Source organism: Siphateles boraxobius, unplaced genomic scaffold, assembly GCF_051911475.1.
Source record: "Siphateles boraxobius isolate OS27281-9 unplaced genomic scaffold, OSU_SipBor_1 120, whole genome shotgun sequence".
In the NCBI taxonomy this organism is placed as follows: domain Eukaryota; kingdom Metazoa; phylum Chordata; class Actinopteri; order Cypriniformes; family Leuciscidae; genus Siphateles; species Siphateles boraxobius.
Window position 1 is genome coordinate 2,698,046 of NW_027508723.1, and position 24,455 is coordinate 2,722,500.

General features: G+C 37.0%; 3 protein-coding genes and 1 long non-coding RNA gene across 5 annotated transcripts in view; 3 read left to right on the forward strand and 1 right to left on the reverse strand.

Annotated features, from left to right (window-relative positions):
- Window positions 1-1,304: 1,304 nt before the first annotated feature.
- supt4h1 (SPT4 homolog, DSIF elongation factor subunit) lies at window positions 1,305-3,390 on the reverse strand. Its single transcript, XM_077221899.1, has 5 exons — window positions 3,201-3,390; window positions 2,731-2,837; window positions 2,443-2,498; window positions 1,577-1,630; window positions 1,305-1,419 (listed from the first exon to the last, which is right to left on the reverse strand). The coding sequence occupies exons 1-5, from the start codon at window positions 3,267-3,269 to the stop codon at window positions 1,352-1,354; spliced, it is 354 nt and encodes a 117-aa protein (XP_077078014.1). The 5' UTR covers window positions 3,270-3,390; the 3' UTR covers window positions 1,305-1,351.
- Window positions 3,391-3,802: 412 nt separating this feature from the next.
- On the forward strand, window positions 3,803-9,067 carry hsf5 (heat shock transcription factor family member 5; the record flags this gene model as incomplete). Its single annotated transcript, XM_077222115.1, has 5 exons — window positions 3,803-3,870; window positions 4,389-4,898; window positions 7,229-7,483; window positions 7,975-8,054; window positions 8,945-9,067. Coding segments are annotated over exons 2-5 (927 nt in total), but the record flags the coding sequence as incomplete, so codon positions are not given.
- LOC143732407 (uncharacterized) lies at window positions 9,068-10,679 on the forward strand. The gene is made up of 3 exons (XR_013201107.1): window positions 9,068-9,304; window positions 10,357-10,421; window positions 10,526-10,679. It is a non-coding gene; the product is annotated as an uncharacterized LOC143732407 (long non-coding RNA).
- Window positions 10,680-11,619: 940 nt separating this feature from the next.
- Window positions 11,620-24,455, forward strand: part of rnf43 (ring finger protein 43) — a 155,797-nt gene continuing 142,961 nt past the window's right edge. For both annotated transcript variants that reach the window (XM_077222483.1, XM_077222485.1), the window contains exon 1: window positions 11,620-12,829. In XM_077222483.1, the coding sequence (XP_077078598.1) occupies window positions 12,599-12,829 (231 nt within the window). In that variant the 5' untranslated portion in view covers window positions 11,620-12,598. The remainder of the gene's footprint in view (window positions 12,830-24,455) is intronic.

The following is a 24,455-nucleotide window of genomic DNA, read 5'->3' on the forward strand; positions in this document are numbered from 1 at the left end:
TTTATTTTGTACAAAATGGCACAATCACACTTGTGGTGTAGCCAACAAAATAATAGCTTATAAATCTCATGTTATGCTATTTTATCACCAAATATTGGATTTGTTTAAACTTGTTTTCTCTAAACTAGAACAGATTTTGTATTTATTTTTGAAACTGATTGATCATAGGTCTTCATTTTTGCCCAGGAACACCACAAGTGTTATAGGTTGATCAACACAGCACACGGGTTCAACTTTGTGCCCAAATCTGCTTGCACTAATACAAAATATCTTTAAATGATGTATTAATGCTTACATAGTTAAAGTTTTCACTCTGCACAAAGATTTACAGTATTTTTTTTATTCTATCATATTGCTATGTTGTTGTAGGCTTTCTAGAGCAGCTGAATACTGAATCAAGTATGATATAGTAGAAATGCACAAAAAAGCATAAAAAGTTTTACATTTTAAGGTAAAAGCAGCGACGTGTAAACATGTCTTGGGTTCCTCCAATTGAAGAGTTTTATCATCCTAAGTCCAGTCACTTATGAAAGTAACCGCACTCCTTTCCTGATGAACAAGGTGGACCATTAAAGCTATCATGTCCATTGCATTAATGGATGTAATGCAGAAGTTTAGTGCAGGTCAGATCACAAATCTGAGCTCTTAATTCAGTTTCTACGACTGCGTCTGAAATCCCAAGTGGATCAAAACCTTTCATCAAAGTTAAACATACATTTTGAACAATACCCGTTCTTGTCTTAGGACAACTTTTTTGATCCACTTCAAATGTTGACTACTGTGCTTCTTCACAGCTGCTAAAAAGTATGTTCTTTATAGTATGAATGTCTTCTGGATGCATTACATACGCCATGTTGTTTCCCGTGGCCTCATGGGATACTAAACTGTCCATCAGTGCACACTTCAGAACCTCACTGGAAGTAGTAGGTCATCCGTACTTTTTGCCTATACACACTACATACTACTTTTGTCACACAGTTTTTCCCTCCTCTATAGTATGTGGTTTCGGATGCTTTATTTCTGTCAGCAGGAGTTTGAAGAGTGACAGTGCTCTCTCGTGGTGGCTTTTAAAATGACAAGACTGGCCATACACAAAGCGCCGTTTATAAAACTTTATTTTTTAAATCCTTTACATGGAATAATTGAAATCATTTATCCATTATCATGCACTCCAAATACTCATGTAATGCAAGTAAAAAAAGAAAATTATAAAACAATAAATGAAATAACAGACAATAGCAGAGCAGCAGTCACTAAAACAGCTGATTGTGTGTGTGTGTGTGTGTGTGTGTGTGTGTGTGTGTGTGTGTGTGTGTGTGTGTGTGTGTGTGTGTGTGATCATAAACAGTGTTCATGTTTTAACAGCCGTGTCTCTGGAGCGGTAGATGACGCCTCTGCTCTTCAGCTCTCGTACAACACCTGACACACAACAAAATCACTCACGTGAGTTATTTCAAACATATTTCAGAGTGATATTCTTTACATGCCAACGTTTTGATCGAAAACACACACACTGTGCTTTATTGCAGTCCTGAGAGAGACAGTCTGCCGAAGAAGATGAGAATCTGACACTCACCTGGAGGTAACCGACCCGTCACGGTCACTGCATAGACACCTGGCTTGAAGTTACCTGAGGAAGACATAACATTACTGAACTGAAGTCAGTCTGATCCCGGCTGAATACTTATTTTTTATTATTATGATTTATAGAATGACTTTAATAACTATTATCATGATAGAGCTTCTTTATCGTTGGACTGAGTTTTTCATAATTGTTGAACATTGCAACATTCACACTGTTATGGATCTGAATAATGATACAGTTGTTTTTTTATTAGAGCTGCTTTACAGCTGGAACTGTATTTGTTTCATAATCGAAGAACTTTGCAACATTAAAGGGTTAATTCACCCAAAATTGAAACTTATCCCATCATTTACTCACCATCAAGCCATCTTGGCTGTATATGACACTCTTCTTTCAGTCAAACACAATCAGAGTTATTTTAAATAATATGATGGCCGTGTATAGAGCCCGAGTTTTTGAAGCCCAAAAAAAGCGCATCCATCAATCATAAAAGTTATCCACACGGCTCAACGGGGTTCATAAATACCTTCTGAAGCGAGGCCATGCGTTTATAAAGTTATAAATATGGATATTTTATATACTTTGCTTCAGAAGGGCTTTATTAACCCCCTGGAGTCATATGGATTACTTTTATGATGGATGGATGCGGTTTTTTTTGTGCTTCAATTTTTTTTTAAATATAACTCTGATTGTGTTTGGCTGAAAGAAGAAAGTCATACACCTAGGATGGCTTGATGGGGAGTAAGTTATGGGATAATTTTAAATTTTGGGTGAACTATGCCTATTGTGTATTTGACTGCTTCTATTGCTCTCTTCATTTGTAAGTCACTTTGGATAAAAGTAAATGAAATACTTACCGATCCGTTGCCATTTTGCCACCCAACTGTCCTCTGGACTCATCATAGCAATGACACTGTAATGAAGAAGACATAACACATTAGTGTTTAAATGAAATCCAACATGTGTCAGTCTCCTTTCAAACTAAAGTTCATCTCTAACACACCCGTAACTTTAATTATTTGATGGTGCTTTAAAAGTGTAAATCACCACATATTCTATTTATTTATGGTCCTCGGAAGAAAGCAAGTGAGCCGTACATGTTTAGACCGACATGAGGGAGAGTAAACAACTGTTTAACTATTCACCCATCAAAAGAAGAGCTTGTGCATTCATAAACCATCTCCCGGTTGCCCTTCATCTGCAGGTATGATTCACAGTTGTCACATCCGTCGTACTCGAACTGATCAATAGTCTGAAAGCAGAGAAGATGAGATGATGTTCATCACACATATTCCCTTACAAACATTAGCCACGGTCACCGTTAACTCCTATTAGTAATTGTGATGCTACCTATGATTAACAAAGGTTATTATCTATGACTGTATCTAACAGCATACTGTACATTTTATGACTGTAAGAGGCAGAATGATGTTTATATGTAATAAAATTAAATTTAAAAAAATAAACGTACCATGGTCATGTTTTGGATATGACAAAACCGGTTTGTAATCACAGTTTTGTTAATGTTCTTGTACTTATCTGCTCCATCTAAACATTTAAATATGTCAATATATCAATGATCAAACCATCTGTTATCATAAATGTCTCATTTTACCTTGACAAGAGAGCACAACAGACACGCTCTCAAATGGCGCAGATCTTTCGGGACAGTCTCCAGAGACATTACTGTTGCTTTAACGCAATATACTGGAAATTAAGCAAAATATTCTTTATAGACGCCTCGAAACAACGATTGTTTGTTGTTAGCGCTTGCTAGCCACAAACGCACATTCGGCGCCGCTTAATGACGTCGCAGATATGCGCCGCGTGATCGTGAGGTGAATAGTTGTTATTTATTTATTTTTATTCATATAATTAACGTGGAATATCATTCTTAACTGTATATTCTGTTGTACATATATTTTTATTCTAAATTTGTCACGAAGTTGGATTTAGATCTGTAGTGTGTGACCAATGAGCTGCTACGTTCCAATAAGAACACAAAATAAGAGTCTCACAGAGTTGCACAGAACTGTTGGAATGGAAATGACATAATGAATATAAGCAAAAAGCCAATTCATTCTCTAATGTTTTTTAAGTATTTCCAAATATTTTTTTCAACAAAATTGGTTTCAAACCAATTTAAACTACAGTGACCACAACAACCGTTAGAGGTCGCTGTTAACCGACGTTATAGAGGTCGCGCGAGCATCATTCTGATGCGGTTTAAATGTGTTCCATGTGAACGCGCATAACGGTTCCAGTAACGGTTCTTGGAGGAGATGGTAAATATATAAAGAAACGTAAAGACATTCATTGATCAATTTTCACTAACAAAGTTTAATATATTTCGATAATATACATGTGTTGTTGTTGTGTACTATTACTATGACAACTTTTATATCTATTGAATATTTTGGTAACACTTTACAGTAAGTTCTCACTAATTATCATCAGTTAACAATGAGCAATACGTTTGTATGTATTAATCTTTCTTAACATTAATAAAAATACAACTCTTACTTAATGATAACTCTGGTCCATTGAATAATAATAACAGATAAAACATTTGATTTTATGTATAAGATTTGATTTGATGTATAAGTAATATTGTAGAATAGTATTTTTCATTGCTAGTTAACAAATGTAACCCCATTGTAAAGTGTTACCAGTATTTCTAATGATCTATTCAATATTATAGGCTATTTATTATTAACTAATGACTTAATAATCTGTTAAAGTTGTTATGTAGTGCTGTTTATGTTGAATTTAGTGATGTTTGTGTATTTTCTATCATCTGCAGGTCATGAAACGAGAGATGATTTGATTTGATTTTCACTGAACATGGATATGGAGTTTGATCAGTCTCTTCTCAACGTCCATATTAACTACAATAACTTTCCAGCTAAGTTATGGTGTTTGACAAACGATCCCCAGAACAACTCCGTCTTCTGGAGCCCAAATGGAGACAGTTTGATTGTCGACCAGCAGCGTTTCGAGGACGAACTGCTGTCACCGGTTAAACAAGACGCTAAACTCTTCAAAACCACCAACTTCACCAGCTTCATCCGACAGCTCAACCTGTACGGCTTCCGGAAGCTGTTCGACGGGCCATCCAAAGACAGACGCCGAAACCTGCACCACTTCCACAACCCCTTCTTCAAACAGGGCCGGCCAGAACTTCTGGTCCATATGAAGAGGCTGACCATCAGTAACAAGGCCAAGATCCAGGCCGGAGAGGAGGTGACCTGTCGACCCCCGAGTCGAGTCCATCACCAGCCTCAGCAAAACACTACAGACACAGAGAATACAGGCCAGTTCAACTCTCAAACCTATCAACCATTTCTAAAGTTAATATGGTGGTAAGAGACATGATTTCTGGAATCATGCATGCATACTGGATGAGTTACTCTACACACAGAAGTGTAATTCTTTACCCTGTAAAGTCTGACATATGAAATAATTGTCAGAAAATCTCATTTTTGTGTGCAGTTGAAAAATTCATTGATTCATAGTATGATAAACTGAGACTATGGAGGAAAAAACTAGAGGAAAATTATGCGATTTGGTGAATATATTGATTTATATTTATATGGCAAGATGAAATTCTGATGCTTGCAATACAAATCAATGAGATCTTTATAACAGAATAGCAGATACTCACATAAAATGCATACAAATATCAGTCTGTCATATCGGCTACATGAAACTATAATGAGAACATCGTTATAATTGTGTGCTTGGGACATGGATTTTAATGGAGAGACTTTTGTTTTTGTAATCAGGCTCTCAAAAATCATGAGAACCAAACTGATAACCAAAAATAACCAAACCAAAGTTATTTTTAAAAACTTGGATTTAGATTTAGCGGCCAATATATATCGGTTATCGGCTTTCAAAAATAAAGAATTATCGGTTATCAGTATCGGCCAAAATTTTCATATTGTTGCATCCCTAAAATAAACCTTCCTCGAAAGCCTGATGATCATATTTGAGACTCACATTTAAACATGATTTTACTAAAATATGATGTATGGATAATCAAGTAAACTTAAATTGATCAGTAAATGTTCATATTGAAATATAAACGAACAATATAAAGGTTATTCTTATATGTACTTTTAAAGAATATTTATAAAATATAAATTTCTCAACAAAACCAAAGAAATTTAGAATGTAATGCGATATGTTATATATGTCTTTAGTCAAAATGCTGAAGACATTGCAGTAATGATAACAGTGAAAACTTAAGTAACGTTTTATTATTAATATTAGTTTGGTTTTGTGTTTATCCCATTTAAACAAAACAGTTTTATCAAAATTTCAATTCTGCTATTTTTCATGCATGATCACTGGCAGTCAAGCTCAGCTGCAATTTTGATTGATTTATTATAAAATTGAATATTATGGCCTGGTTTCACAGCCAGGGTTTAGATTAAGCCAGGATTAGGCCTTAGTTTATTTAGGACATTTAAGTAGCTTATATAAATGTGCCTTAGAAAACAACATTAATGGTTGCATCTTGTGACAAAACAATGACACTGACATATTTAAAGATATATGACAGCGTAAGTTGCTTTCAGTTAAAACAGCTCAAACATACATTTTAGTCTGGGACTAGACTTAATCCTTTTCTGTGAAACCAGGGGTATATCAGGATTTGAACATGGCTCCCGTGCATAATATAAAATGACACCACTAAACTATTTTAACTTAAGTAGCAGAACTGTGACTGGTGAAAAACTGGAGCTGCTCACTGCAGATCCACTCGACGTAATGGGTGGAGCTTGATCTAGTCCAGCTCCGCCCCTGTGCATGTAATGGGTGGAGTTATGTTTATTGGTAGGGTTATAATAGGGTTTTGAAATGTACTTTTTCACTCACAGGCCAATTTGGCTACTACATTTTTAAGTTACCGGCCATTCAGAACTTCTACAAGCCAAAAAAAAAGAAGAAGAAAAAAAAGATTCAGATTAACTACGTCACAGCTTAGGCTATATATATATATATATTTATATATATATATATATATATATAAAAATTTGGATTTCATACATGAATTTTTTATTCAAACAATATTCTGTCATCCAGTCATCTCCTCTCTTGAAAAATGTGTTTTAGGTGGACAGATCAAAATACTACAAAGAACATTTAAAAAAAAGTAGGATGTTGGAAAATAGCAATGTGTTTTCTGTTAACCAAATGCTTTCTAATCTTGGCTATTGCTTCAATGCAAATGAACAAGCGCGCCGTTATTTGTTACATAGTGACGTGTGTGTTCAAGTAAGTAAGTAAAATATGTGTCTTACACGAACTTCCCAGCAAAGTGAGTAAACATAATATGTAACACGCCAAATTGGCTAATGATTCGACAGCGTTTCCCGCCACAGTTGATTTTTATCCGCATTTGGCGAGTGTTAATTTCAAACCCTGGTTATAAGGGTGTGGTTGGACGTCTAGCTCCACCCATTACGTCCAGCGGGGGTGGAGCTGGACATCAAGCTCCACCCATCGCCGCTGCAGTCTCTCATAAAACTAGGTGCATGACGCCCCTGGATAGGTCAGGTCAAATTCCATTCTGTTGCTTTAAATCTTTGAGTTTTTTACAAACTACTCAAAAAGTTCTTTATACTCATTTCTTAGGTTCTGCACAGCCCTATCAGCACATCAGTGGCGTATCCCATCCGATGAAGGGGTTTGACGGAAGCCTGATCCCCCCCCACTCCTGGATCTTTCCTTGCAGCGATGCGCCTCCTTTCTACCCTAACAAGGGCATCCCGGTGTCTGTGATCCGCTCGTATCCTCATAGAGTTCAGGCCAGTCCCACTGCCCTGTTCCCACAGGAGACTAAATATATCCCACATCACCTGTCCTATCCTCCTGGATTTTACTCGCCAGGTACAGACTTAGATTTAATGTATTTGCAACATTGCATCAATTCATTTCGAATTGTTGTTTTCAGTGTATTTTGTATTTTCTGCTGGAAACAAAACACATTTTTCAATTATTTCCTCTAGACGGCAGTGAGAGCAAACAGAGGCTTGGCTTAAGTAACATTTGTCTTCTAAGAAAAAAAAAAAACAGTATCATATCATATGTGTCTTGAGTTTCAGAAGAGATCTCAACTATGTCTCAAATGTGCTCAGATTTGCCAATGTCTGCAATCAAACGTCAGATTAATTAAAATAAAACATTTTTTTTTTCTTGCATTTCTCCCTAGAAATTTTAGGAGAAACATCAGAGAAGAAACTGATGCTTACTCTTGTGTTTATGTTTGCTTATAAATGAACTGTGCTGGTGTGTGTGTGTGTGTGTGTGTGTGTGTGTGTGTGTGTGTGTGTGTGTGTGTGTGTGTGTGTGTGTGTGTGTGTGTGTGTTGCTTTCAGTAGTTTGTCAGGGTTGCACTGCTGGCTGGTGCACAGGTGGAGATCAAACGTCTCGGTCATATGCACATTATGCTTATTACCCGGTGAGACCCATTACACAGTTGATAGGTTCACCAACATTATTGCACATCTTTTTGATCATTCATATTCACAAATAACTATGTCTCAGAGAACAATTACTGAGTGAATCTGTAAAAAAATGTTCATGGCATATTACTCTCAATATTCAAAAGTTATAAACTGCATGAAACCTGCCAAGTCAAATGTCATTGTCATATTTTAACACACACACACACACACACACACACACACACACACACACACACACACACACACACACACACACACACACACACACACACACACACGGCTGGTTCGCTATCTTTGTGGGGACTCTCCATAAGCATAATGGTTTTTATACTGTACAAACTGTATATTCTCTCCCCTTACACTAATCCTTCCTACCCCTAAACCTACCCATCACAGAAAACTTTATGCATTTTTACGTTTTCAAAATTCAAAGTTTAGTAGATTTATTAAACCATTTCCCTCGTGGGACTGCTGGCTGGTCCACACAATGTAGGTGATCTCACGTTTTACTATCCTTGTGGGGACATTTGGTCCCCGCAATGTAATATAAACAAAGACACACACACACACACACACACACACGCACACACTAACCCGCCCCCTAAATCTACCCATCACACTAAATTTTCTGAATTTTTACCAGATTTACAAATGAGGACTTCCCTAAAGGGAGGTTTTTGGAGATTTTGTCAAGTTTCGGTCACTTCTGCGTACAAGTCTGTCCCCAAAATATAGTTAAATAGGTACACACACACACACACACACACACACTCACACACACACACACACACACACACACACACACACACAGACACACACACACGGCAGGTTTCATGTGATCCATTCTACAGCATTTTAAAGATGTTCATCATCATTACTCTAGCAGAACTATCCAGTGAGCCACCATCACAACAGCATCCAGGCCTCACACTGGGCAGCACACGCTACGCCTGAGTCTCAAAGAGGCGACGTGAACCTGGACCGAGTCTTCCAGATGGTGGACGAGTTCCAGGGTTTGCCTAACGTCCACATAGTCCGCGTGGGAACCCCCGTGAAGCCCCTGCACTCCTCCAGCCCTCCTCTCTGCACTGTACCCGCGGGATCCGTCAGTCCTCAGAGAGACGAGCGTCCGTCTGTCATCACCCCGTTCATCAAACTAGAGCCAGAGGGACACGAGCTGGACAATCCAGGAGTCCAGCAGCTCAAAGAAAACCATTCAACATCTCTGGAGTCCCCAAAAAAGGTTAAAAGACGCTGGTGTCTTCTTTGCTGGTCTTTAATTCAATTCAATTCACATTTATTTGTATAGCGCTTTTCACAATACACATCGTTTCAAAGCAGCTTTACAGAAAATGCACGAGTTTACATTACAATTTAGAGTGATCTGTTATCAGAGGAAACTGTCTAAGTTATGTATTTCAGAAATGTATATGCAAAATCACAGTTAGCGAAAAAATTATTTATTTAAACAATGTAATAATTTAATGCAGAAACAATGAGCTCATTGAAGTGATGAATACTCTTTAAGCAGTGTTGGGTGTAACGCATTACAAGTAACTAGTAAAGTAACACATTACTTATAAATTTACAACAAAACTTCTGAGTTATTTTTTCAAATAAATAATGCAAGTTACTTTGTTTTCCCATTTATTGACTGGCAGCTCTTCTGTTGTGAGTAAATATGGCTAGTTCTAAACTAAATGTGAGCATTTACTCATCCCACTTGCAAAAAAACAGAATCAGAATTCCTCAAAATGAATAAAATCAGTGAAACGCAAAATCAGAATATTACGTAAACCTCCAATAATTAAATATATTAAAGAAAACAAATATTTGTATGCATTTAATCTCACTTTATTGACAAATGTACTTGCTGCTGACCTTCAATGATTCAGTTAAACTGAAAGGATCGACTTTAGCCTTATTATTTAAATTTTGGACAAAATAAAGAACTTAAAATATAGAACATCAACCCAAGGATAGAACATTTTTGTTATTAGAAAAAAACAAAAAAACAAGCCCAGCCCAGGTGAGAAGTAATGCAAAAGTAATGTAACTCATGACTTTTCTTGAAAAGTAACTAAGTAAAGCAACTAGTTAGTTTTTAAGGGGGTGATGCAATATCGTAAAGCACTACTTTTCAAAGTGACTTTCCCCAACACTGTCTTTCGGTGTGTGTTCACTACAATCACAGGTTGCCCCAGGCTAATAGTATAAAGACTGATGATGTTATGTTTTTTAATGATGAATAACATTGAAGCTAGATTGATGATAATGAAATCCTCTGTAAATCAGGCTGTTACAGATCAGAAACTGACAGCAGAGCAAGACTCGTGAAACACTCCCAGCTGATGCTTTAGGTAGGACAGTTTCAGATTATATCACGTGTTTTTACATAATCATTCAGATTTGTTTTTAATTGTTACTTTTTATGACTTTATGGTTGTTATTATATGATCCACAGATGACAGGCGGGATTCATCAGCATATGCACATGATCTCATAATATTAAAAATATATCAAAAAAACAAAACTCTTATTTATAACATTTTAAAAAATTGTATGAATTATTTAAGAAAGTTTTGCTTTTGTGTGATTTCAAGTGGTTTTAAGTTAAAATTGCATGCTTTGAATATCTACAGTGAACGTGATATTTTATTTGTAATCATCTGATATATTTCAGTATTTATAAGCATCAATATACAGTATATATATATTTAACAGCACAAGAGTGAAAGTCAGATTTTAATTGCAGTGAAATCACCTGATTTGTTTTCAGCTTTTTTGAATTTGAATAAATGCAAAGCGAGTGAAAACCCTGATAAAGGCTGAACGAGTGTGTGTTTTGATGGCATAGTGAAATGATTTTATTATAAACCTGCTCAGTCATGATAAATGATTAATACGCTAAATCTTAATTTCCCTTAGGATTTTATTCCTATAACTCATACAGTAGAGACTGTTTAAAAGGAGCTTGACAGTAATAAACCAGGGAAATAACAGAATTAATGATGCAAACTTCATCAAATATGTGCCGAATTCAAATTCTGCTGTAAAGCTCAATTCAGATTATGTGGTTGAATCAGTCTAGTGCTTTTTAGCGTAATTAAATTGTTTAACAATTTTTCAACATTTTTTACTTTTAACATAGCTGTCCTGCAATAGAGGGATTATGATTATTCGGTCATAAGAAGCCTATTACATATTTCATGAAGTAATTATCAAGCTGACAACTGTTGTAGTGATGATTAAATTCGCGTCATGTTTATTACACTCATGTGAAAATAATGCTCTATTAGTTTTGTGTTTGATATGCAGAACTGACTGTAATTGTGATGTTTTTCCCCAGACGTGAGCTAGAGGGCGCAGTATGCGTGTGTGTGTGTGTGTGTGTGTGTGTGTGTGTGTGTGTGTGTGTGTGTGTGTGTGTGTGTGTGTGTGTGTGTGTGTGTGTGTGTGTGTGTGTGTGTGTGTGTATGTGTGTGTGTGTGTGTGTGTGTGTGTGTGTGTGTTTAATGGGTCGGATCAGTCCTGCTGTTCTGCTCCACCCTCACTGACAGTCAGCAGGTACACACACACACACACACACACACGCTCTCCCTCTCTCAACTTTAAACTTTTCCAGCGTTCCTGCTGTTCGGATCAACAGCACTGGGACTTTATTTCGGGACAGCGCGTGCGGAATCTACACATGAAGTGACTGGATTTTTCGACATGGATCTGTGGAGATTTAATTTGAGTCGAACAGGTTTGTGAAGTAACAACGGATTGATCTTAATTCATTTAGGAACATGGACATGAATGTCCAGAAAGAGCTCTCTCTCCTGACGGTGCTTTCGATCTCTTCTGCAAAGCTAATCATATTTTTTTCCCGTCGCATTTTATATGTTGGTCCTCACGGGAAACATCTCCAGGCGTTCACACTGGGATTATAAACTTTTATGAGTATTTTCTTCGGCTTTATGAGCGGAATAACTGATACATTGTTGCATTGATGGACACGGTGGTTCTGCGACAACCTGTTACATTCTGGAATGTTTGGAATCCTTTGAAGTGGACGCGGCGTTTCGCACAATAACGGAGTCATCATGACGTCACATTATCAATCACGACGCGCGGGAATCGGTAAAACTATCGATCTTTAGGAGATCACATCAAACCCTGTAAAGTTTTGTCACTTAAATCAATGCTCACGCCAGGAGTCAGTCCGCTGTCAATCACTGGCTCTCAGTCACATTTCACCACCTGTCAATCATGTTCAGTCAGTGATACAGGCCAGTCAAACAATTAACATTTAATAATATTTAATACGTTCCATTGGATTAGATTTACAAATAGTTCTTAATAGTATTCTTACATTTCACATCACAACACAACAATCCACTCTGAAAGCCATTGGATTTTTTTCTTTTTCTTTTTTTTTGGACAGTTTTAGTGACCCCTGTGGATTCTAGTGTTCTTTTTCTTTCTGGACGGATAGGTTTGTGGACAGACAGTGCATAATGTATGGCCGGAGCCGGCCGCTGCATCCGGGACAATGAGGGTTCCTGTGCGGCGCTGGGCCGGGCTCTGGCCGTGGATGCTCATGGCTGGCCTGGAGGTGGTGTTGGGCCACACGGGCCTGGAACTGGCCGCTGCTGTGGAGACCGAACGAGCCCTGATCAAGGTGACCCTGCTGAAGCAGGAGTCCACCAGCCGGCCCATCATCACCCTGGAAGGGGTGTTCGCCGGGGGCAGCGCAGGCAGTGCGAGAGGGAAACTGATGCAGGTAAGACCTGGGAGATGCTTTCACAAAAGTTGCCCAATAATCCTGCCATTGCATTTTATGAATCGAATTGCTTTGGTTCCGCTCTTGGATGAAAGCATCTGCTAAATGCATAAATGTAAATGACACAAGATCTGTGAGGGAATGTGCATCTTCAGTCTGAATGTCATTGCATTATAGATATTACATTAAAGAAAGGGTCATCTATTGTGAAGAAAAACGGCACACTTCTAGCAAAAGAAAAAAAAAAGGGTAACACTTTATTCTAGTGTCCACCTTGTTACATATTTTACATGTGCTTACCATAGTAATAACCGTAAATTATGCATATTTACAACATGCAACTAACCCTAATCCTTCCCTAACCATATAGTAAGTACATGTAGTTAATTAATATTACTCAGTACTTAACTTTAACAATGACACCTTCAAATAAAGTGTAACCAAAAGCAGTTACTTTCTGTTTATTTTTATTTTCGGGGCTACTGTAGATGTATTGTCATACACTCTTCAAAAATAAAGGTTTCAAGAAGTTTTTACAGCGATTATGTAGAATAACCATATTCTAAGTATATTCTACATATGCTTTTCCATGAATTCCACGGTTTTCAGGGAAAACACTAGTCGAGTTGCCGAATAATCCTGCCATTGCATAATATGAATCAAATCGATTTGCTTTGGTTCTGCTTTTGGGTAAAAGCATCTTTTTAAACGCATAAATGTAAATGACACAAGATCTGTGAGGGAACCCAGCAAGCAATAGGTTAACTATAGACCCGATATAATCCGGCTATGAGTAACCCACTTCAAGTCAAAATAACCTTGAATTTGGTTACATGTCGTTTTTGCCTAAAATAACTTGCGAGATATATGATATTCAATTATGTTAGAAAAGTAAACAGGGATAACAATGTGTTTGGTTTCATTTCTTTGACATGTTATCGAAATGATGACTAGTATATTCGTGGGCGATGGTTTTTAGACGTTTATTAAATTTTCACTTACAGCCCAAATTTCGCCTTCTTTTAGCCTAGACGTCTGGGCTGTTTATGAACGGCTATTAGACGTCTTTTAAACGTCTTTTAAACGCAAAATTGCTTGCTGGGAACACTGATGTGCGTCTACACTCTTGAAGGCTTTAACTGGCAGACAGTGTCATTGCATTAGATATTAGATATAAGAAAGTGTCATCTATTGTAAAGAAACGGCACAGGCATACACTTCATGCAAAATAAAAGCAGTTTCATTCTGTGCATTTTTATTTGTGGGGCCACTTGTAGATATTGTCATACACACTTTAAAAAATAAAGGTTTTCACAGCGATGACGTAGAATAAACATCTTTGGTTCCCTGAAGAATCTTTAAATGAACATTCTTAAAATAATGCTTCTGGTTACACTTTATTTTAAGGTCTAATTGTTACAGTGTAATTATATATTTAACTGAGTAATATTTTAGGGTATAGGATAGGATTAGGATTTAGTTAAGGGGTTATTTGCATGCAATTATGCATAATTTACTGTTATTATATGGTAAGTACATGTAACATATATAAACAAGGACACTTGTTTCTTATTGTGAAGAACCCTTTTCCTCCATAAAGATTATATTTGTTCAATGGAAAGGTTCCACGAATGTTAAAGGAACCATCGATGCCAATAAAGAACCTTTATTCATAAGAGTGTGTAGTATTAGAAACACCAACAATAGAGTTTGTTGATGGCACAGAAGTGTACAGTGTCGTTGTTATCATCCGGCTTCAGAATCTCTCTCCTGGGAAGTGTGTGTGTGCGAGAACCCGCCCGGGTCTTATTGGAGGTGATAGATTTGTGGTCTTGTAAACTGTTAGGTCTGTTCTCCGAGGCCATTCTGCCAGATGTTGAGGCTTTGAAGGGTTCGAGATCGAGAGCCATCTAGATCAAGCCAGAGGGGATGCGCGCACTGGAAACGCTTCTTGAAAGCCTGTAGGAAAGAGTTATTGCACCATAAAAATAGATTTCTTGTTAGTGGAATGCGTGTTTGTAAGAGACATTTCATGTTGAGTTTGAGTCTTGACTTTGACTTCATGGGTGGAGAAAAGTCAAGTGTTGGCCAAACTTATTTTACTCTTTTACCTGTTGTCACTTTCGCCTTTTAGGCTTGTTTAGTTGGGGACATTTAATATTCAACAATATTATCGATGTGCTGCATTGACACCATTATATGAAAACTGAACTGAGCTGGATGAAGACATCACGGTTTCTCCAGAGAGGCTAGATATATAAATGAACTAAAATAATAACTTTTTTATCACTGAACTCACTTAAGCTGGACTGTGATGCTATTTTCTTCTAGAAACAAACTTTGTTGCATTATTTTCCTGTTATCTCTGTAAAGCTGCTCTGAAACATTCTGTATTGGAAAAAGCGCTGTGTAAATAAAGCTGACTTGACTTACTATGTTCATAGCAAGTTGTAAATAGATTTCTGCATTTTCTGACAATAGTGTGAGCGGTTCTGTGTTGTAGGTGTTGCTTTGTGGTTGCTAAGGTGTTGTGAGCAGTTGCTAGGTGGTTTCTTGTGAAAAAGAGTCCACCCTCAAGTCTCTGTGATATTCTGATCTCGCTTCGGTGTAAGTCTGAGAGATCGCATTAGTTGCAAATCCCAGGTCTCTGTACGGTTCGAGGTGTTATTCATGCCGCCGGTAACTAGTATCTACATGCAGAATGTACAGTGTGACTCAAGCCCATGCAGAAGAACACTGTGGTTGCAGATCTGGGTTTGCAGCTCAAGGGTTGAAGAACTGAGGAGTTTCTGAAGGCACTAGTTTTACTCGAGCGAGTGCATTGCATTGGATAATAAACACGCAATTAGCAGGAATCTAATGTTGTGTCCATGTGTGTTTGATTTGCAGAAGTGCATCGCTCTCTTTCAGAGAGTGTGTCGCACACACAGATGTTTTTTTGTTGCAGTGCCAACCTGTTGCAACAGGCCCGGGTTGCTTCGGCTCATTGTCCTCCTGCATAATGTTCCCTTCCTCTAGGGGACAAAGTGATAGAAGCAGGTGGGGAAGGGGGGAGTATCTCTCTTTTTTCTTCCCTCACTTTTTACCACATGAATTTAACATTACGGCTTTTATCTGCTTCTAGGAAGAATGATATTAAATGATCTATAGCATGTTTTTATGCTGCTGGCTGGAAAACCTTAAATGTGATCTCTATGTTTTTTGGCGTTTGATAACATTTTATATATTGTTTGGTTGTGGTGAAATTGCTTTGGAGGTTTTTGTATCTTGTTGCCATTTTAAATTCAAAGTGTTAAAGGTGCTGTATGTAACTTTTTCACTCTTCTAAAGCATAAAAATACCATAATATGTTTGCATATATTGAGGAAACATGCTAAGTTCTCATACTTGTTTCTTTGAAAAAAACTTCTACAGCCAGTTATTTCACTTTTTAAAATGTGCGTTTCAAGGCTGGAATGTTTGTTATTGTTTTGGTCTGTGATACTGAACAGTTTGTCAATTTTCATTGTCCATTGCAATCGTTCCTGTTGCGTGTGCATATATATTATATTTATATATCCGATATTTTGAATTGGACTGCAGTACCTATTTCGACCACTAGTTGTCATTCTTACATTCTTACTGAAGCTTTAAGAATATGTAAAATACATCTAGTTAAAATAATCTAGAAACCAAGTGAACAAAAGGATGTTTGCTTTTGACGCGTCACTCTCATCCAGTGAAGGCAAATGTCAGCCGTTAACATTAGTGGGCGGGGCCTATGATGCGATGGTGTACAACTATTGGTCGATGTCTTGCTCTGGAGGCGGGGCATATGCAAATGTATATTCTTGTGCGACATCAAAAATCCTGCAATATCCAAACAAGTCGTTTTTGGAGCTTGATTAAATAAATGCTTAGTTTATAATAAGGAGGACGTTTTAATAAGGAGGACTTGCAGGATGTAGAAAGACCTCTTACATGTCACAAGATCAAGGATATTTGACATCCCTTTAAGATGTAAGTGACTGTGTTTATGAGGATATCATTTTGCATGTATGTGTCCGTCCAAGCACACAAAGACAAGAAAGAGAACAGAATTCAGTGTTTGCGTGGTTCAGTCTTTCGCGTCTTCTTGCCCTGAATGCTTTAATCTCGCATTTAATCACTTAAAACGTGAAAATTATAAACTTTCACTCTATGATGGTTAAACCTTGCAATTAATCCACGAATCACATGCGTTCAGAGCCCGTACCGATCCCTTGATGTGATGCACATTGCAATGTATTATCAATGAAATATCGTGCAGCACTTTTTCCTCCTATATTGTGGAGATGCACCGATATGAAAATTTCAGCTGATACTGATAACTGTAAATTCTTTATATTCTAAAGCTGATAATCGATATATTGGCCAATAAATCTAAATCCAAGTTTTATATAATTTTTTAGAGCCTGGTTACAAAAACAAAAGTCTCACCAATAAAATCCATGTCGCACGCACACAATTATAATAATGTTCTCATCATAATTTTACATTAGTCAACATTTGAAGTGGATCAAAACCTTTCATCAAAGCTATACATGAATTTTGAACAACACCCGTTCTTGTCTTAGGACAACTTTGATGAACTTTTTTGGTCCACTTCAAATGTTGACTACTGTAAATAGCCTATATGACAGACTTGTGTTGCACTTTACTGTATTTTCCTTTTTTGAAGTGATTTTCAATCATATTTCAAGCAATTCAAAACCATCATGTTGAACAGTGCGCATCTGAAGTCTCTCAGCTGAAGAGACTTCAAGACTTCAGACTTCAGGATATAATACATTATTATCAGCTTTAATATATCGGCCAAATTTTCTTATCGGGCCGATAACGATAGTATTAAAAATGAACATACATCGGCTGATATTGATATGGTGGCCGATATATCGTGCATTCCTATTATATTTGAATATATGAAGATTCTGCATGTAGTGATGATGCTAACAAAGTTAAAATTTAGTTTTTAATCCAATTTTGAATTGATTTAAAGAAAATCTTCCCATCAAACTTACTGTTTTAATCAGAGAAAAAAATACTAAAAGTCATTATGATGTTCATGATATTGCCAGCTAAATACCTTGTGAATATTAATTCAACATATGGCTCATATTAAACTTCAAACTTAACCAAGTGAAGCAACAACAAGTCTGTTTAGTTAAGTGTGTGGGATTAGTGCGTTCTCAGGCGTGTCTGCCTCGACTGTCCTCGGGCGGCTCTGAATTCACCGCGTTGAGGATGACAGCCAGTTTTCATAACCACCAGTAATTACACATCTCCCATCCCATTTGATCTTCCTAAGCATGTTGTTTCTCCAGGCCACAGGTTGGCGAGCGGCGCTACCCAAATTTGCCTGGCTTTTCTGGGCCGGTCGGCGGATCACAGGCAGAGAAAAACAAGATCAGACATGATGATGGTGGAAATGTTTTATTTAAGGAGAAAAGGGCTCTCAGCACAGCCACTAGTCTTTAATGGAGGCCGAACATACGTTCTCTGTTTATTTTGCATTAGAAATGTGGACTTTGGTGGTACCTTTTAACCAATTCTATATCACTTTAATATTACGGTACAGACTTGCTATTTTTATGTCGGAGAGACGCATGACGTGAAGCCTTTTTACCACACGGTCCTTTCCAAATGCATAAAACCTTCTTCTTTTTTTTTAAAGCCACCACACTTTTCTTTAATGCTTTTTTTACTCCAACAAAGCAATAGTGACTCCGAGATGTATTTGGACACACTTACATATGAAAGTCATTGCAATAAACTAAAAAACATCAAAGCATGTGTTATTTATTGAAAAGAAAGATGCACAAGAACACTTTACAAGTGAAACTAAACTAATGCAACGGCACACGTGTGACTAAAGTGTCCAGATATGTTTTGGCCTGCTGTATGGAGGCCATTGTTGAGGGATGAAGTTATTGCCGAATGTTTGACTCCATGGTTTTGAATCTGGCATTGGATAAGAGTGTCCAGGCTAAGACCATTTTAAAGCTCTTCTAAGTCTCTTTAGATTAGTTTCTTCCTGGTATGTTTGGCGTTGAGTGGCGGAGAGGTCTGTTCAACCTTTGCAAACGCTCACAAAGAGCAGGATCAGGTTTTACTGAAGCTACTGATCTCAGATCAGATCATCTTACCTATAGTTCTGGCTGGAAGTGTGATTGTAGAAATGGGTCCAGTTGAGATTTTGCTATTTTCGTTTATACTGCAGTAGAGGACAACTATCAGGACAACTATAGCAATTGAAAAGTTTTAGGGTTTTTTGTGACAGTAAAGACATTTATCAATGTTAAAATAAATGCTGTTCTTTTGAACTTTCCATTCATCAAATAATCCTGAAAATACGACCTCCACAAAAATATGAAGCAGTACAGCTGTTTTCAACATTGATGATAATCAGAAATATATCTTGAGCATAATGATTTAGATTTTATCTCTGGAATAAATTACAGTTTACTATATATTTGCATAGAAAACTGTTATTTTAAAATGTAATAATATTTCACAATATTACTGTTTTTTAATTAAATAAATACAGCCTATATATATATATATATATATATATATATATATATATATATATGTATATATGTATGCATGCATGTATGTGTGTGGATATATATATGTGTGTGTATTTTGTTTTTTTCATAAAAGTTTCAGCAAAAATAACTACTTGTGATTAGCGGTCAGCGATATGACTAAAATCGTAGATTACAATTTGAGTTATTTTGTTTCACGTTATAACTATACAGATCACAATATAGATATTTTTTATATTTTTGCTTTAAATAAGGTTTTTATTTCATCAAAATTTCAATATCACAAAAAAACTCATACTAGCCTAAGTAAAAAAATAATTCTCAAGCTTCCTGAAGACAAGTAAAACAGTCAGTGAAAATAAGAACAAAGAAAATAATAACAAGCAATACGACAGCAAACTACAATAGAACAAAGAAATAGCCCTACCTGAAAAACTTCAAGCACTAGAAATAAGAAATACTAACCTGCATCAATTGTATAAAGTAATCAAATGTATAAACAACACCGCATAGTCTTCACTGTGTAAATTAAATATACATTTATTCTCATTAAAGAGAGACAAATGTGATTCAGGCAAGAGCAGTGAGAGATTTCGTCTCTTTTGTTGTTTGATTAACATTAATGACACATAGCTGTCAACATTGAACATTGAAAATAAGGGAGATTTCCCGGAATCCATCCCCGAAATAAGGGATTTTTTTACACGATTCTTACCCACAAACTTTAAAAAAAAGTTTAACAAATAAAAACATTAAAAAAATAAACATTATATGTTATAAACTCTTCAGACTGTTAATGATTAGTGCTTTTTTTAAAAGTTTGTAACAATAAACTTTAAAACCCAGCTAACAATTTTACGTTCTTGGAAGTTCTGGAACTGTTAGTTTTTGGTTCCCAGAACGTTCCCTATTGGTTCTCCAGGAAAGTTTTCTTAACATAAATAGAACGTCCCCTTAAGGTTAGGGGAACGTTCCGGGAACCTATTTGGAAAATGAAACCTAAAAAAAACCTACAGGGAACGTTCTGGGAACGTTCTCGTTTTGTTCCCAAAAAATAACCAAATGGGAACCATACGGGAACGTTAGGGGAACGTTAGGGGAACGTTCTGTGGTAGGCCTACATATGTAAGAGCGAGAAAGAGACAGTGTGTGTGAGTATGAGAGAGAGAGAAAGAGACTGTGTGTGTGTGTGTGTGTGTGTGTGTGTGTGTGTGTGTGTGTGTGTGTGTGTGTGTGTGTGTGTGTGTGTGTGTGTGTGTGTTAGGGGTGTGACCGTAACCGTGAGACCGACGGTTATAGTTGAACACCGTCATTAGAACTTTATAACCGCCAAAACCGTGTGATTAAAATATTTTTACAAACATTTTTTATCATAGAGAATGTTTAAATACTAATATCAGCTTACGAGGGAAACGGAGGCGGTGCTTCGGAAGTTCGGAGGCTGCTGCAGGAGATGATTCGGGAGAGGTCTGTGCCCCTTTACCGATCAGAGCGCACGCTGACACGGAGTTAAGCTTTGTTTATACCATGGTTTATACTCGACGCGTCCGCACGAGCGTGAAGGTGCGCGCGGCAAAAATGACGAGTTGGGTGCGCAAGACCGGCAAGACCCCATTTCGCTTTGCGGTGTGCACGGCTTTTTTTGTAACAGCGCGCGCGGCGCCGCACCCGAGAATGAACGACTTCAAGCCGAATCTGCCCGAGCTTGTAGGCCTACGTCTCACACAATCAGAGTGTAAAAATACGGGATATTTTATGGGAAAATACTAAACGGGAAGACAGAGGGAAAAGAGCTAAAATACGTGAGAAACCCGGAAAAAACGGGACGGTTGACAGCTATGATAACAGACGACAGCAGGTTTATTAGGCTGCTGTCACTTTAAGAGCGAATATACTGTTACACATGCGTTTTCTTTCTCAACTGTTTACGTTCACTTAAGACATAAATGACTGTATTGTTTAAGAGGATACTTGCAAGACATGGTAACTTTGACACATAGGTATGTATGTGTATTTAATCGTTCAAGTCCAGTTGAACGTTCGCAAAGACCCGCCCCATTTAGTTACTGTTGTTATGAAACAAAGTCTCAATTTTCAAATTTGGTCATTTTTTAACGAAATTTAAACAATAAATACCGTTATGTGGCTCTTTAATGTGTCTGACAGATCGCTGTAGGCTCGTGATCCGATCATCTCTTCCTTCTAGTTCATTTATAGCATCAAATAAACATGAATGAACAAAGAAGGAATGTTGTTTCAATCGCAGAAAGATGTCAGTACACTCGTTTTTCAAGTTCAAATCCACCGACTTTAATCTGCTAACTCTCGTCACTGCTTTTTCGGACAAAAATGGCGGATTATGATTGGTCAGATCGCCTGTCAATCAAACTCCCTGGTGAATTAGGCGGCAAAAAAATTGACAAATTTCTGCTGTTTAATTGTGTCTATCGCCCAACTCTACTTGTGATGTATACTGTTATTATGATATAAACCAGCCATACTTGCCTAACCTTAACTATCACGATCGGACAATCTTCGAAGCGATCTCCTGTTTGAAGGGCGATCTCTACAGAAATGTCTTATGGATTAGGAAGAGCATGACAGCAGGCGTGCACGTTAGAAATATCCGAGCACACGCCCTCCTCGTATCTGCCGTGTAACTCTCCACTTTTCTTCTAAATAATCTCTCAGGAGGACAGATGATAGGGAGGCTGGGATGGATGCGTTAATGGAGCACCAGATCAAAGAGTGTTAGGTTGAAAACGCGAGTCTAGATGATTAAAAAGGATCTTGTTTACTCTGCTCTTCCGATAGGCCTCCCTCCCCTCATTCAGAAGAGTTTCCGGTCTATATTTCCCTCTGGAAACTGATAACAGGCCGTCTGCCCGCTCTGACCTGTGGATGTTTGTCTGCGTTTTTCTCTAATGAAAAACACCCCGGGAATCTCTTGAGTTTCAGAAGAGATCAATACATAAACTCAAACTTTCTCATCAGATTCCTCTTAGATCAAGATCTGCACTGGAAAAAAGAATCACTCAAATGGTACAATTTATTGCAAAAAAAGTTTTTTCTTTTAGAATGTAATACAATAATTTTTGTTTTATTTACAACTTCAAAAAAATCAGTGGCGCAGTAATGCTAATGTATAACTAAAACCCAAAACTATAAAAAATCGTTTTCATTTATTGAGATAAAACTGAAAATATAAATATTAGAAAAAAGTTTAGAAATGCTGAAAAATAAAACTTATAAAACAAATATTATATAAGCACAACAAAAAAATAAAAAAATAAAAGCTAATTCAAAATATCAATAGTATAAATAAAGCGATGGATCTGAGTTGCTGTCCACAATAATTTGAGCTTTTAACTTGAGCTCTTTGTGTAGAACAGAAACAAAGTTCTTGAAGAGCTTCAGTAAATGTGTAAAGAGCAATAGCTTCTCCTCTGGCTTGTTTATTAAGAGTTTAGTTCCTGAATGCTGTCATACGGTCCTGTTTAACACGACTATAGTTACTGCCACACGTCTGGAGTTTATAACAATTACATGGCTAATGCGAGTGAATGCAAACCACATTCCCCTGAAAGGACAGACTCATGTGTGGTTTCTGCAACATCATTCGCCCTAAAATTAGCCAGCGGTGTTAACGATTTGTAGGATGTTGTATTGAAGACATTACAGCCTGTTGCGGTACATGATGGGGGTCACGTGACACCAGGCCAATCAGATTACACGCTTTTATGTCCCACTAAGAGCTTGTTGTTTCCTTTGGGTCATTGAGGAATGTTTGATGTCTTGAATGAAGAGGAGAGGAACGGGAAGCTTTTTCTAGAGCAACGGAAGGGACCCTAGATTTGTCATGATGAACCTGATTAAAGTGTGTGTGTGTGTGTAGTAGCATGTCCTGTGTTAAACAGTCGAGATTTCACCAAAGATTGGCCTGTGTTGGTCTCGACCTTTAACTACCTGTGAAAGCCCAATTAATCCTCTGTTGACTCCTTAATAAATTAAAACTGAGTGCAATAATCCATCATTCAACTCTCTTTAATAGGCTTTTCATTAGTTTAACTTTGAGAGATATATATATATATATATGTGTGTGTGTGTGTGTGTGTGTGTGTGTGTATTTATATACTGCTGCCCGACACTTGGACCAGTCACACCCATTTCAAATAAACACTTCTAATATTTGACATTTTTTGACAGTTTTGCCCAATAATTTGCACTTTTATTATGACATCACTGATTTTTTCAGTAAAATTTTTTTAATTGATTTTTTACAATCATGTTTTTCAGATTATTTGAGTAATTATCGTCTTAAATAATTTCATTTATTCAAAGCATTTTATGTAGGAAATTATGCATGTTTTATTTAATATATTTTACACACACACACACACACACACACACACACACACATACACACCCACACCCACACCCACACACACACACACACACACACACACACACACACACACACACACACACACACACACACACACACACACACACATAAATATATAATAAATATATAGATATATACATATAAATATATTTCATTATTTTACATGAATATGCATTTTACATTATATGCATTTAATTATTTTACATATATCATTTAAATAATTTAATTTATTCAAAGCATTTTAAGTAGGAAATTATGCATGATTAAATAGTGTGCATTTCATATATGTATGTACTGTATGTATATACATACCACACACACACACACACACACACACACACACACACACACACACACACACACACACACACACACACACACACACACACACACACACACACACACACACATATCAGCTTTATATTCGCCATTGGTCTCTCTTCTCTCTAAGATATCGACATCCAAAAATCCACTAATGATAACAAGGGGTTAATTGACCATTGGTTAACAATTTCAACTGTGAAAAGCCCATAATAAGAGTATGATTAATCAAATATTGGTTAATATTTAACTAGATATAATCCAGTTTAGTTTTTTTTTATATTTTTATTTAACCAGATATAACCAGATTCTCCCATTTTCCGCCGTTTAACCA